Consider the following 14,427-nt stretch of genomic DNA (forward strand, 5'->3'; position numbering starts at 1 on the left):
TATGGGAGCTCGTGTGGGCAGGGCCTGTCCCGGCAGGGACGGGGGCGTGTCCGGCCGCTGCGAGGGATGTTCGGCGGCGGCGGTGGCCGCCGGGGCTCGCCATGGTCTGAGGTGCCGCGATGAACGGAGCGGCCCCGTCGATTTTCGACCCTAAGAAGCGGGTGCTGCAGCTGGGCGAGAGCTTTGAGAAGCAGCCGCGCTGCGCCTTCCACACTGTCCGATGTGAGCGTGGGCTTGGGGAGCTCCTCAGGGGATTGCTGGGTCTGGGGCGGGAACGCCTGGCCGTCCGGTGGCAGCTGGGTCCCCTCTGCTTCGGATCCAGCGGTCCCTTGACGGGTGGACAGGCTGGCTGGGCGGGTGCTGCGACCCGGCTTGGTCTTGCTCTCAAGCCCAGTGTGTTGGACCGGTCATGGGTGTGAGGGGCGACTATGGCGCGGGAGGCGCCCGGGCTCTGCGGGAGGAGAAGCGCAACGTAGGCATAACCACCACGGAATGTGCTCTGCTGCCAGGCTCATAGTCCCCCTCAGCTTGAACAAGCTGTGGAGGAGCTTATCTGCTCCGTAGGCAGGTGGTACCGGCAGCTTGATGGGACGTGAAATATCAGTCAGCTGCACGGGCTGGGCTCGGGCATCCGAAGTGAGTTGTCTGCCTTCGTCCCGGGATACATCAGGGAACCGAGCCTGGGATGCCGGTCCGGCATCTCGGGAGCAATGCGGTGTAGGTCATGCTTCAGTCGCCTCTGAGCGTGTTGCTGGCGGAGCGCATGCAGGCCATTGTATCAGCTCCTCGCTACTTTCTAGGCAGGAACTTCACTTTTGCATCCAGAAAAGTATTTCGATGCTGTTTCTCTGAAAACTGTACTGGGGTGAAACTCTGGCTTTGACCTCTTTCCTTGTGTTTAGTTTTTCGAATGAGAATTCAGCAATCAAAGGTTAAAGGCAGTATTAATCACAAAGCTGGTGTACCCTCCCTGAGTACATAATTACTATCTAGAGAGGTGTGTGCTCAAAGATTCTGAGGGTAGCTAGGAAACAAATGCTCTTAGGATTATAGTTCTGGTAATTTAGGACTGCTGCTTCTGTTTTTGATGTCTCATTTATAGACTGGTCCCCAAGATTCAGTCTCGCATAGGTTCTCTGGAGTATATCTTGTGTGCTTTCACGCAGTGCAGCAAGATGGGTAATGTGTTTTCTGTGAGTGAATGGAACTCCACTTAGGATTGTCTACAGCTGTGTGAGAGGAAGGGAGGGAGCAGGCAAAAACTGTAAGTGAATTTAAACAAATGCTGTAGCTTGAAATTTATCCTAATTTTAAAGAGGAGTAAAAACCACATCTGTTACCTCCTACCATTACAATTTCTTGCTGACTCCTGTAATTTGATGTTTTATTTTGAAATCTCTCTTCCTTTCCAACAAGTGAGACATAGAAACTGGCATGGTCATCAGTTCTGTCAAATGCACATCCAAATATATCTTTCTCTGACACCTGAATTTTTTGTGAACAGAGGAGTAAAGGGGAAGACGTCTGCTGGTTAAAAGAAGTCTATTTATGGACACTAGAATCAGTGTCTTAATTTTCTAAAGTATTAACTACACAGTGGCTATATATTACAGGAAACAGTCTCTGATTTGATGAGAATCTTTGAAACTATTTTACGTTTATCCCTGTAAGATGACATGTGGGGTTTTGCCATGAACAAGGTTAGTAGGAGCTGTTACCTACGTCTTAGCTCAAAGCCGCCTGCTGCGTGCATAGTCCTGCCTACTAGCTCTGAAAGCTTGGTTTTCTTGCCTGGTTAGTGTGCAGGCTGGAGCCACGGTTCCCAGCTGTGGTCTGTGCCACCTGGCCTGTGGGTTGCAGGCAGTGTTATTGCACTGGGAAGCTCCCAGCCGTCACAGAGTGCAGTCGTCTGTGACCCGTGGCTGGTGACAGGACAGCTTGTGAGGCAAGGAATATGTGCCAAACTGTGGCCAAGGAGCGTGCTGAGCTGTGGCCAAGGAGTGTGGTGTCTAATGAGGGGTGCTCTTTATGCACTTGGTCCCTCCATGCCTCTCTTCAGCTGCAACAGTGTGCTGCTTGCCAGCATGTGAGATGGGGTGCTGGACATCCCCAGGGTGCAAGACTGGCCCCATGCCTGCATTTGCCGGAACCACAAGTTCAAACTCACACATGTTACCACGTGCCTTACAGAGCCTCCTGATGCTGTCCTATCTGCCCAGATCTGTGCAGGCAGGCCTTTTACTGTAGCCCTTCCCAGATCATTTGTGGTGGAAATAGAATTTTAGCCATTGTGGTATTTTACATGGCTGTGCTGCTGATGCCTGAACACGTGCTCATTTCAGTGTCTCAGGTTTATTTAAAAGGGCCAGGAATTGATATCATCTTTTGTTTAAAACTTAATTTAATCAATACTTTAGATGCTGAAACAGACAAAAAGGAAATTAATATTTAATTGGGAAGTAAATTTACCTTTAATGGGAATAAATATGCTGAAACTCAAGGTTTGGTCAGATTCTGACATGTTATAGTAAAATAAAAAATGGATGCAGAAATGGATATCGAGAATCGACGTTGCTCTTTGCAATCTTTAGTCACTTGACTACATCTCCCATGTGTGGAATGAGTATTGTCAAAACCTTTTTTTTTTTTTCCACTGCAAGTAATTATGTTTGGATTTATCTTTTGAAATATAACACAGCTTGTCTAGCCTCTCCATCCTTTAAAACTTAAAAGCATTTTTCTAATTTTAACTGACATGTTTTAACACTTAGACTGACTCTCAAGAAAACCACCTTAACTTGGAATTCTACTGACTTATGGAATAATCTGCTCAGGGGAATGACAGATGATACACCAGCAAAAAAGACTTTAAAAGTCTCCAGCTGCAATTAAAAGGCGTTTACGTTCATAAGATTCCTGAGAAGCCTGTAACTAATCCATTTTGTTTTTTATGTTCAGATGATTTTAAGCCTGCATCTATTGATATGTCCTGTGAAGGAGACCTTAAAGTTGGCAAAGGTGAACAGGTGACAATAACACTGCCAAATATTGAGGTGAGTGGGGTGGCTGAAGAGTGGCAGGCTCAAGGGAATGATTTATTTTGTTGCCATAAGTGCATGCAGAATATAGAAGGACAAGAAGTTTCAGTGCTGTTTCAAATGCTGCTTATGTGATTTTTACTTTTTTTTAGTAGAAAAACAATTGCTCTAAGTGTAAAATCACAAAAGACCTAAAGGTTGAATAGCTGTGCTGCAACTTTAAGTGTATTTACCACATTGGAAATATGCTGCAGGATGACCCAGAAGTGTTGAGTACACAGAAAAACTTCATGTGGTTGTTGGCAGTGCAAGTTTCCTCTTGGTATTTATTGCTATAGTGCAGCTCTAAAGCAGGAAAGACTGGAAAGGGAAAATTTACTACCTGCCATGCTTTAGTGCTCTGCTGATATGGTAACTGAAACCCCTTTTGGTAAAAGGAGTCCTACAGTGAGCGTGGTCGCGCTGGGAACTAAGCATTTAATCGGTTTCAAACTAAGCTGAGCTGGGTGAAATCCCATTCCAGTCAAACGCCAGCTGCTTTTGGTCATGGCTAGTGTGATTCTAACTTGAATTAACTGATAGCATTTTTAGTGCTAGAGATATCACACGTAGTGAACTTGTCATCACTGTGATGGATTTCTGTGTCTAAGGAAAAGACCACAGAAGTAACACTTACTGGACTTTTCATTTAACAGGGCTCAACTCCACCAGTGACGGTGTTCAAGGGCTCAAAGAAGCCTTACCTAAAAGAATGTATCTTAATTATCAACCATGACACTGGAGAATGTCGCCTAGAAAAACTTAGTAGCAACATCACTGTGAAAAAGACCAGGTGGGTGATTTACAGGGGAAACAAGTGCCCTTTACTCATTGTGAAAATCGATTTGTTAATGAGTCTAAATTGAGATACAGAACTCCCCATTACTATTTTCAGCAAAACATCATTTTTAGAAAGTACCTGGCCTTGTGCAGTGGAGTGAAAAGCCTGCTTTCTCAGCACACTGACTTCACAGCTTTCAAGTCCTCTCTGGTGGAATAAATGGGAATGTTGGGTGGTTTTTAACTGAAAACTATCCCATTGTTGAATAGGATATAATTATTTTCTGATGAGTTTAGAGGAGGATGAAACAGTTTGAAAAGTAACTTCCCTTGCTGTCTTCTGAATTGTAAATGGGGAATTAAAAAGAAAGATCAACTCTGTGACATGTTTCAGTATTATTAATGGCTTGTTTTTCTCAAACCAAGTTTTGAATTTATTTTTTTGCTGCTGAGTCCCCATAAGTAATTTCCAGCAGAGTAATTAAGTGATAGCCAGGTATAAAAAACATAAATCAATGGACAAAAGGTTAAAAACCTATTAATGCTGTATTCACTTTATCTGTAAGTAATTGTATGCAGTGAATGCCTAGAAATCTAATGCTGCTATTTAGAAAAACATGACAAAATTCCATAACTTAAGGTACTGTATTTCTTGTATTCTTTTCTTTTTTCCTTGAATCTTGTCTTCTAGTTAAGAATCTTTTGCTTTTACATGCAGAGCTGAAGGAAGCAGTAAAGTCCAGTCTCGCATAGAGCAACAACAGCAGCAAATGCGAAATGCAACTAAGGGTCCAAACAACATTAAAAACTCTCCACCAAAAGACAAGATGTTTCCTCCTTCTCCTATGGATGATATTGAACGAGGTAAGCTCCAGTGTCACTTAAGTTTCAGAAGGTTTGTTCTTAAGTAGCAATCAGTTTTTAAGAGCCAAGGTTTTTAAGATGATTGTGTAAGTACTTTACTCCGATATGGAAATCACCACTCATTCAAGTGGTAACAAAGCAGTATTTTGAAACTTGGTAAGGTAAAAAAAATCAGATGAACCATTAGGCTTAATAATGACAAGGGTCCCAGTGCTTAACTCTCCTTGATTCTGTCTTCTGCTACTACTTTAATCAAGTATATAGCTGGTTGTATTGTGGCCCTGGATCTAGCTGAATCACTTCTATTTTGACATTGTTCCCCATTCTTTCTCTGCACTCAGCAAACATCCAGGTTCCAGTCCTTTACAACTCAAAATACATTTTAGATTACTAGATAAGATGTTGTGAAAGATGAGGTTCCAATGAAAAAGACAGCTAAAAATCTACATAAATCCACCCATGAGCAGTGCTATGTACTGTATTCTATAGAGACTCTGGTTTGGTGTTAAACTTATGTTTCACTTAATAGGAGGCTTTATTTCCTTTTGGAGGGTAAAGGACATGGCAGGTGGTAATTACTTGCTGCAGAAATGCTGACAGGTGGCAGTTTCATTGACTGGAACTGACATCAGTCTCCTAAGATGTTCTGAATTCCTTTAAACAGATGTGGGTTTCTGGTTTTTGGTTTTTCAGTTTTGCATGTGCCACCATGATTTCCTTCCCCCCCCCCATTTTTATCTTAAACTGACCAGAAATCTATACTGCAGAACAGTACTAGATTACACCCAAGATTGTGAAGAGGAAGGAGTACTTGAGTAGATAGAATAAAATGATGCTTTTTTTTTTTTGGTTGTCTCTTGTTTTGGAGGAAGTGGTGTCAAGCACATTGCAAGTCACTGAAGTGGCTTCCAACATGTATCAAACTCTCATGTAGTGGCCAGTCCAATTTTGAGTACTAACAAAGAGTTTGGAATAGTTGTCATATTGGGATAGTAGAGACCTTTTAACGTCATGTAGTTCATCCTGCTCTCCTGAAGTTAGATTTCTGGCATGATTTTTAAACCTGTTCTTAAAGCCTTCCAGATCCTGTGTTCTTGCTGGCAAACCATTGCAGGGCTTTGCTGTCCTGTTTAGGTTCTTCCTAACAAATAATCTGACAGTAAGCTTATTACTAGTTTCATATTTACCATGCAAGTATAAATTGTTAGTCTGCTGATTTTGAGCAGGCCTTTCTGTATTCAGACATTTCCATGGCTCTCCTATTCTTCAGGCAAAATGATGCCAGCTGGGTCAGTCTTTTGTTAGAAGTTGAGTTTTCTGGATTTCTAGGGGTTTTTTAATCCCTGATTCATTTTCACTTTCCTTTTAGCTAACTTTCAATGAGTTCAAAACCTTTTTGAAGTGTAATGCCTGAATACATTTACTGTTTCAGCTAAGGTTTTAGCAGTGCTGAGTTGAGCAAGAAGACTGTCTTACAGCCACTTTTCATCTTTATTCACAAAGACTAACTAGTACCACATCTCAGGGCAATGCTTGTAACTTCTGCAGCAGCATGTTGTGGTAGAGCTGTGTGTAGTGATCCACAGTAACTTGGACTCTTCAGAAGCATTGACTACTCTGTTGTTCTTCATCCCATAGTTGTGTATCTGACTATTCCTGCTTAAGTACACTACTTTGAACTTGTTACTAACATTGTTTTCTTGGATGGAGGAAAGATCATCCTACCCTTGTTCTCTAGTATACTTACAGCCCTTCCTTAACTGTTTAAAAATACTTAACCTCTGTCAGATTAAGATAAACATCAGGGCAGAGATCTTCCTCCTCGTGTTTTGGTATTGACTCTATGCCTTCCACTTACCATTTTTTTATTATTAGACATTGGTGAGAAGAGGGAGGAAGAGGTATTACATGCATAGGATGGCAGTGGTTTCTTTTAGTGAACTTACAGCTCCAGATTGTGGTGGGTCAGTTATTTTTGACCTTTCTTCTCTAGAATTGATTTTGAAACAACTTCTTGGTCATCCTGCTAGCTGGTTCCTAATTCTTGCCTTAGCTTTCCTTTCTTTTGTCCTGAAGCTGTTCTCTCATACATGTCCTTAGGAATTGGAGGAGATTTTTATTTTTTTTCCTCTCCTTCTCTTTCCATACATGTCAGCCACAAGGGTCTTTTACTATATTTTCTCTTACCCCTTGACATTGGGTTAGTTTGTCCTTGTAGCCATAGCTGGGCTGTTTCAGGTGCCACTTTTCCTGAATACAGTTTTCCTTTAGGCTGGCTTTTTTTGACAAGGCTGACTGGCCTAGGTACCTTTCTTTTATAGTGGCCTTTGATAACTTGGTATTGGAAGGCTTTGTGGAAGTTAGTGTTGAAGCTTATTCTTTTGTTCTCTTTTCTCGTGATTAAGATCTGAGCTGTCCTGCATCTTGGTGACTTTCATCTTCAACCTCTTCCGGGTAAATTTGAAGTGAAATGAGCAACTTTCCTACTTGCTCTTTGTGTGCTATATCAAAGCTGTTCTTGAAGCATTCTACGTGCTTGTAAGACCATCTGAACATGTCTGAGTAGTTACAATCTTTTGCAACAATGGACTTCTGCACTCTGCATAACTCCAAGTTGTTGTACAAAATCTGCCTCTGCCATGATTCAGTGGTTTGGTTTGGACTTCTTGCTTTAGCAGCACCCCTGTTTTGCACAATTATTAGGTGTACACTTTCTGCAAGACTTCACGTCCTCCATATGTTGGATTTCAACTAGTATATATATCAACAATGCCTAGTGTGTGTCATGATCTCTACAGTCATACTTTTCTAAATATTACTGTAGTCAGCTGAGTTATTTCATCAAGAGTGCATGTTGGTTGAGTCAGTTTGATCTGTTAATTTCCAGTATTTCTTGTCTACCTCATGTTGTTCTGGCTCCACCTCCACCACTCCCCCCAACCCCTCCACCCCACTAGTTCCTGTGGATCGTTCCTTTGGAGAGTCTTCATGCTTAACTTGTCTTTGAGCAGAATGTCACATAGTTCAAACAAGTATATTGATTGTAATGCTGAACTGCTGGGAGGCATTTTGTTTGCAGCTGCAGACATCTTACAGCTGACTTATCTCTGTGATTGCAACTGCAGTTTTTTTAGTCAGTGAAAGGCATCTTTGGGGGTGCTAAGGAAAATACAGAAGACTTTCTAGTTGCACCAATAAAAGGCTACGGTGGGTGCACTACCCTGTAAAATGTGGGGTTAGCATTTGGGTTCACAGTCACCCTTCTTTTAACACTTGGCTTAAAAGGGAGAAAGTGCCCAAGCTACAAGAGGAGAAAACCACATGACAGGCTGGATGCTTGCTTGTGCCCTTTTTTGTTCTGGAGACTTTTGATGGGTTTAGTTTTGATTGTTGTTTTTTGGGGTTTTTTTTTTTACTTGCTATAATGCATGTACTTGGTTTTCTTCTGTAGACTTTTGATGGGTTTTGTTTTGCTTGTTGTTTTGGGGTTTTTTTACTTGCTGTAATGCATGTACTTGATTTCCATGATTGATTTTTATTTTTTTTTTTCTTCCTCCTTATATTGTGATGAATGTTAACTGAGAAACAAATTGTATTGTTTGCAGAGCTAAAAGCAGAAGCCAGTATCATGGACCAGCTGAGTAGCTCTGACAGTTCATCTGATTCTAAAAGCTCTTCGTCTTCTTCATCAAGCAGTGAAAATAGTTCTAGCGATTCCGAAGATGAGGAAATGAAGCCCTCTCTTCCTATGTCAATGCCTTATTTGCAGCCACAGCCTACTGTGTCTGCCATACCACAACAGGCTGTCCCTGACAAAGATGCCAGTCATAACAGATCCCAAGAGAGCAGTGGTCATATGATGAATACACTACGTAAGTACAAAGGCTGTTCTTTTCTTAGTGCACAATTCCAGACATCAAGATTCTGAAAGGAAACCATATTGTTTTTAAGTATGTCTCTGTTATAATTAAAACTGTGGGAAGTGATGCTAGGGTTTGATTATTCAGCAGTAGTCTGAATTGGACACTGGGCTACAGAAGGTTCTTCGTCCCCAGAGATATTAAATTAAAGCTGATGCAGTTGAAAAGGTTTCCTAAGCTCTTCTGGCTTCCTCCCAGGTTATATACATTGGGACTGGAGAACAGTAATTTTGTATTGAAAATACTCAAACTAACAGGGCACTCTCAAAATATACACTTATAATTTCTTGGGTAGAACTATGGGAAAGATATTATACTTGCAATGCTCTGAATTACAGAAGGGATGGTGTATTCTTAGCTACTTCAGTCACTATTATTCATGGCACTGTTCCACTGGACAGCATGGCAAAGCTGTCCTGTGCATATAAGGCAAAAGGCGATTTGCTTTCAGGTGATACTATCTTACTCCACCCATGAAGCAACTAAAAATGTAATTTGGAGAGTAGTTGTGATGTTCCTCAAGAAGTAATTGCTGCACAGCCTGGAACTGAATGCTCAGTGTATTCCAAAATGGAGTTTGCACCAGAAAGAAAAAGGAAATAAAAATCCCAGTAGGCAGAGAATCTTCAGCTTGCTACCTAAGTAGCAGGAGTACTCAGACATAGAAGGGAGTATTCAACTGTGGTGACTCCTTACAAATTATTACATTTTTAATTAGGGGCTTAGCTGTAGGCTTCTGGTTTGAAGAGATTCTCATCAACCCTGGTTTGCAGCCTGAGATCTTGAAGGTTTTTCATTTATATGTAAACTCGTTATACTGAAATTTCAGTTTCTGGTAGATCTACTTTTATTTCAGTACCTAATGGATTTAAATACTTAATTAAATAGCTGTGCTGATTACTTATGTGCTGTATTAAGAGATAAGATCAGACCAAAAGGTCCTGTGACTTCATGCGCATATGCTGCTTTCATTCTACTGTCAGTGCAGAGAACAATGTCTCCATGTTTATAATTTGTGTAACTTTAGAGCATGCCATTTATTTCAACCCTTACTCAAATGAGATTTCCCATTCTTCATGCTTTAAATAAAACTGTTATGAAAACAAGATCAAGCTCTATCCCCACTGACAGAATCCCAGCTGGCAAAGCTTCCACTGAAAAATACACTTAGAAGTGCAGGTGGCCAAGTCCACCAGTTCCAACAGCTATAGCGAGAAAATGCTGTTTAAAACGTGACAATGTTAAAATGTTATAGAGGAAGCTGGTGGCTTGATGGTGGTCGAGGACAGTAGGACAGGTAGAACCTCTCTGGCATCATGCCTTGGGCTTGGCTATCTGTGCTTGCCTAGATCTTTAGCTTAATCCTCTTTTGTTATGATTACAGATCTATTTACTGCTTAAAACAATTGTGTCCCCAGCTTCCCATATGGTTACTGCTTAAAATACACTTTAACTAGGCAAAGATCAAAATGCTTACTTGCAAGTAGGAGTTTCTCTAGCTCCCTTGCTGAGGGAATTTGGCAGGAGAGTGAAACCTGGAGAAACTAAATGGATAGCACATGGTTCTAGCTTGAATGGCAAGAGTTCTCAGTCAGGGTCCTGTACAGTTGGTTTTTTTCCCATCTGAAATAATGTTTTATGAAAATTGAAATATCGAACTAACAAATGCCAGCACAAGCTGTTTGCTTGTCTAATCCTGTTCTGAGGTCTGACTGCTTATGTGCGTGACTACTTTTGTGTGCCTCTGTGGAATTGGGACCATACTGGGTAATTAAAGGAGTTTTCCTTTTGGCTTGCTGCGTGCAGGCTGAAGGCTGGGGGAAGGGTTAGAGAGCAGAGTTTCATCTTGCATGTAGAAATCATACAGCTGAGGTTTTGTGGAACTTGGAAAACACGGGAGGTGGTGTCTAGAGCATAGTAACCAAATACCTAATCTGTGTCTTCGGGAATCCAGAGCTCAAGACTGCCTCCCACCCACTAAATCCTGCTTCTTCCCCTTTCTACCTTCAGAAGCTGATTATACAGGCTCACAACCTGCCTTAAAACAAAGTTTGTAAATGGTGGTGCTAATAAATCTGTTCTTCATAAATATTTGATCATAGTTGCTTTATATCTGCTTTGTTTAAACGAGTTATATTAAATAAAGTAACTTTCCAAAGAACAGCCAGCATAGATTGGCTGTTCTGGGGCCTTGTCTTATGTACACAGTATTCAGCACAACTTCACTTCTTCTTTTGCTTGTACCAGCAGCTAGTCATGAAATAATCTTCCCTTGTATTAGTTTGGTGTTGGTGTGACCACTAAGATGTGTGTAATGTGGGTCACTTGTATGAGTTTCCCCATCCCCTGTAACTCGCAAGAATTCAGTCAAATGCATTATAGTCATTGATTTCAAAGTTTAGGAAAAGGGGTAATTTGCAGTGCAACTGATTTCCCCAGTTAATATTGCTAATAAGCAATTTGCAATGTGAAATAGGAATTCAAGAGTTTTCCCCATTGTATTGCTGTCTCTTAGGTACGATAGAGTGTAGATGTCTCTTCAGAGTCATAGTTATAAATGACCTTTCTTATCTTGCACCAAACCCATGTGAAAAAAATATCCAACTCTAGCCTGTGTTATTTTGCCATCTCTGAAGGTGTGTTTTTTGCAGGTAGGGTTATAAAAATGGGACATAAAAATTTCCCTGAAGTACATCCTAATGTTTTATTACTTACGCTGGAACTTGGAGTTCGTGCTTTTCCCATCTGCTGGTTTTCACAAGCCTTGGTATTTTTGGCTGGTGTTACAGGGTTTGTGTAATTTCTATTAACTATGTTGAAATAGCTTTTGAAGGCTGCAGAATCACTATTTGGAAGGTTATCTTCCTTGTACTCCCAGTCCTTTCCTAAAGCAGGTAGTGCCAAACAGGGCTGAGGTTTCTAAGAAGCCCCTGCCAGTCTTCCTTTGAGTGCTAAATGTCAATTAGTGAATTTAACTTACTAATGCCATTTTCTGCTTTGAAATATGACTTTGGACAATATATTGTCCTGAAGAATTACTGACAAATTGCTTGATTTTGTTCTTTCAAAAGTGCCTTTTAAAAATTTGTATTGAAACAAGAGACCTGTAAATAATTACCCCAATACAGTGGACGGAGGAGCATGGGGGGGAATTATCTACAGGGGGACTCTAAAGATTGCTGGAAAGAGCCATTTTTGCTGTTCTTGTCTATTATGTATGAAGTGTTTGTGGCAGAGAATCATGTACCACTTTCTAAGCTTTAGCAATGACATAGTGGAAAACAAAGGAGGGCTAAATGCAGCAATGTTAAAGACTTCAGTGTTCTGGCAGAAATTGTCTGATAACAAAAGATCCAACCTGAGCGACACTGGGGGTTTACTCTTTTTTTAACTCCATCTGTGAAGGGTGCTACAGGTGAAGAAAGAGCATGTGAAAAAAGTGCTTCCTCAATTACAGTGACTTTTTTTTCCTTGCTTTTAAGGCCACTTCTGTGCAACCTCAGATGTATTCCCTTTTTTTTTTTTCCTAATAGCTGTTTGGCAAGGAAGGTGTGACTGAAAGCATAATAGTTGGAACGAATGCTGAAGCGTGCATAGGAAGTTGGTAGAAGTGATGTAGATTCTGTGTAGCATGCTGCTGTATTTAATTTTTTGGTTAGTTATCTGTCACAGGGGAAAGATTCCCTCCCACCCCCTTAGCTAATGGACATCCACTGCAAGCACAATGTAGTCTTTATTCTTACTTCCCCATTTTGAAACATATATATATATATAGCCAACCAAATTAAAGTGCCGTGTGAAATTTCTTTTGATGTTTTGTTTGTTCACTTGTTCTAAAACCTGTCTGAAATAGTAGGTCGCTGATACATCTTTAAATGGTACATCAAAGAGTTGCTCTTCCTGATTGAGACACCACTCTGTTTTCAAGATGTTTGAAAAAAAAAAATAATAAAAGAATCCAACAACTCATTTTTCTCAGAACTGCACTCGCCAGCAGTTTTTCCAGTTGTGAAGCATGAAAATGTGCGTGGCAGAGACAGCTAGGTGTTGTCTTTTGTGATCTGGTGATATTAAACAAGTGCACTTGTGCTTAATAAATTCAGGGCTTCCTTGCCAAGATTTAAAAATAGTAGAAAAGTAATTTCTCTGAGCTTCTGTCACTGGGGATCCTCATTCTAAACATGTTTATCGTTTTATAGGATAATTTAGGTTAGAAGGGATGTTTAAAGATCGTCTGGCCCGGGCCCCCCTCCCCCAAACTGGTTTTGTGAGCCTTTGATTGGGAAAGGGAATAACTTGGAAAAAAAAGAAAAGTTTGGGGGTTTTTTTCCCCCCTGAAAATGACTAATACGATGATTCTCTCTCTTCTAGGAAATGACTTGCAGCTGAGTGAATCTGGAAGTGATAGTGATGACTGAACAAATTTTCGGCCTTAAATGTTACCACCTTTTTTGCTAAACACGTCTTAGCATCTGTTTTGCACTAAGATTAGATTTAGATTACCAGAGACTGGAATGAATGTCCTCGATTTTGATAATAGACATCATAATTTTTCTACTGACAACATCTCTACGATATAACAGCATTGGTATCCTGTCAATGCTATGGTTATGTGTTTCCCTCAAATTACTGTATTTACAGTAAAATTGTGTATGATCTGATTTTGATTCTTTTTGCCTCAGCCACCTGTTTTACTTGAAACTGATTTGTAACAGCTAGTTACTTTTATAGGAATAGTTATGGAATGGAGAAATTTCTGATATTTATTGAGGCAAGTTTCCTTCCTATCATTTACATGCTGAATGCTGATCTCACAACTTCAACTTGGAGGGAGTGAAAGGGGGAACAACTAAAGGGGGTCTGCTGTGTCAGCTACACTTTTTGTTCAGTTCACAGTTCATACCTTTAAGGAAACTGCTGAATAATGTGGTCCACTAGTGCAGTTACAGTTTACAATTGTTCAACACATTGCTGAATTCTTAATTTCATTGTATTATAGGACTTCATATTTCTGAGCCTCAAGATTCCTAAGGGAACTTGTCTATTCTCTGTCCTTTCTTTTTTTTTTTTGTAACTTGAATAGGCTGGTCTTTCTACAATCTTTTTTTGTATCTCAACTTAGATAACTGCAGAGACAGCAATGATTTTTTTCCTTCATTTACTTCTCTAATGAAAATCAGAAAATTTCTTTGTAGGAGTATAAAAGTAATTTAATAAAGCAATATTTATCATTATAATGTGTCTGATTCTGTTTTTACTGGTTAAGAGTTGCACTTTCTGCCCATAAGTAGTCAGGCCAGTAAAAGGGTCATGTGAAGAAATAGAAAGCAGTGAAATGGTAGCTAATACTGACTCCCCATCTGGCTGCAAGACAGAAGTATGTTGGATTTGCTGTGACCGTTTGAGGCTGTGCCACTACCTTTGCCTACACTGAGACAAGCCCTAAAAAGAGCTTGCCAAAAGCTTGTGATGGTGCTAGTGTATTGATGAGCGTTCATTAATGATTATATCTAAATGCCATTGGTGAATCATAGGCTTGGAAGGGACCTCTGGAGATTGAGTCCAACCTCCCTGCCAAAGCAGAATCATGTAGAGCGCACCACACAGGCATGTATCCAGGTGGGTTTTGAAAGTCTTCCAAGGAGACTTCAGAGCCTCTCTGGGCAGGCTGTTCCAGTGCTCCTTCACTGTGGTTTCTCCTTATGTTGAGGTGGAACTTCCTGTGTTCCAGTTTGTACCTGTTGTTCCTTGTGAGACTGTCACCTTGATGCCCACCCCTCAGACAT

General features: G+C 40.7%; 1 protein-coding gene across 1 annotated transcript; it reads left to right on the forward strand.

The window, feature by feature from the left end:
- The first annotated feature begins 46 nt into the window (after nt 1–46).
- On the forward strand, nt 47–13,872 carry EAF2 (ELL associated factor 2). Its single transcript, XM_068138986.1, has 6 exons — nt 47–222; nt 2,959–3,053; nt 3,734–3,870; nt 4,576–4,721; nt 8,327–8,593; nt 13,013–13,872. The coding sequence occupies exons 1-6, from the start codon at nt 120–122 to the stop codon at nt 13,057–13,059; spliced, it is 795 nt and encodes a 264-aa protein (XP_067995087.1). The 5' UTR covers nt 47–119; the 3' UTR covers nt 13,060–13,872.
- The last annotated feature ends 555 nt before the right edge of the window (nt 13,873–14,427 follow it).

Source organism: Melanerpes formicivorus, unplaced genomic scaffold, assembly GCF_026170545.1.
Source record: "Melanerpes formicivorus ecotype bairdi unplaced genomic scaffold, bMelFor1.0.p_v2 SCAF_5, whole genome shotgun sequence".
Lineage (NCBI taxonomy): Eukaryota > Metazoa > Chordata > Aves > Piciformes > Picidae > Melanerpes > Melanerpes formicivorus.

What these genes read in the sequence shown, in the direction of transcription:
- EAF2 (XM_068138986.1), top strand. Translation starts at nt 120, where the DNA reads ATGAACGGAGCGGCCCCGTCGATTTTCGACCCTAAGAAGCGGGTGCTG. An exon ending in CGCCTTCCACACTGTCCGAT is followed by an intron (nt 223 to 2,958) that starts GTGAGCGTGGGC and finishes TTTTATGTTCAG; the next exon opens with ATGATTTTAAGCCTGCATCT. An exon ending in TAACACTGCCAAATATTGAG is followed by an intron (nt 3,054 to 3,733) that starts GTGAGTGGGGTG and finishes TTCATTTAACAG; the next exon opens with GGCTCAACTCCACCAGTGAC.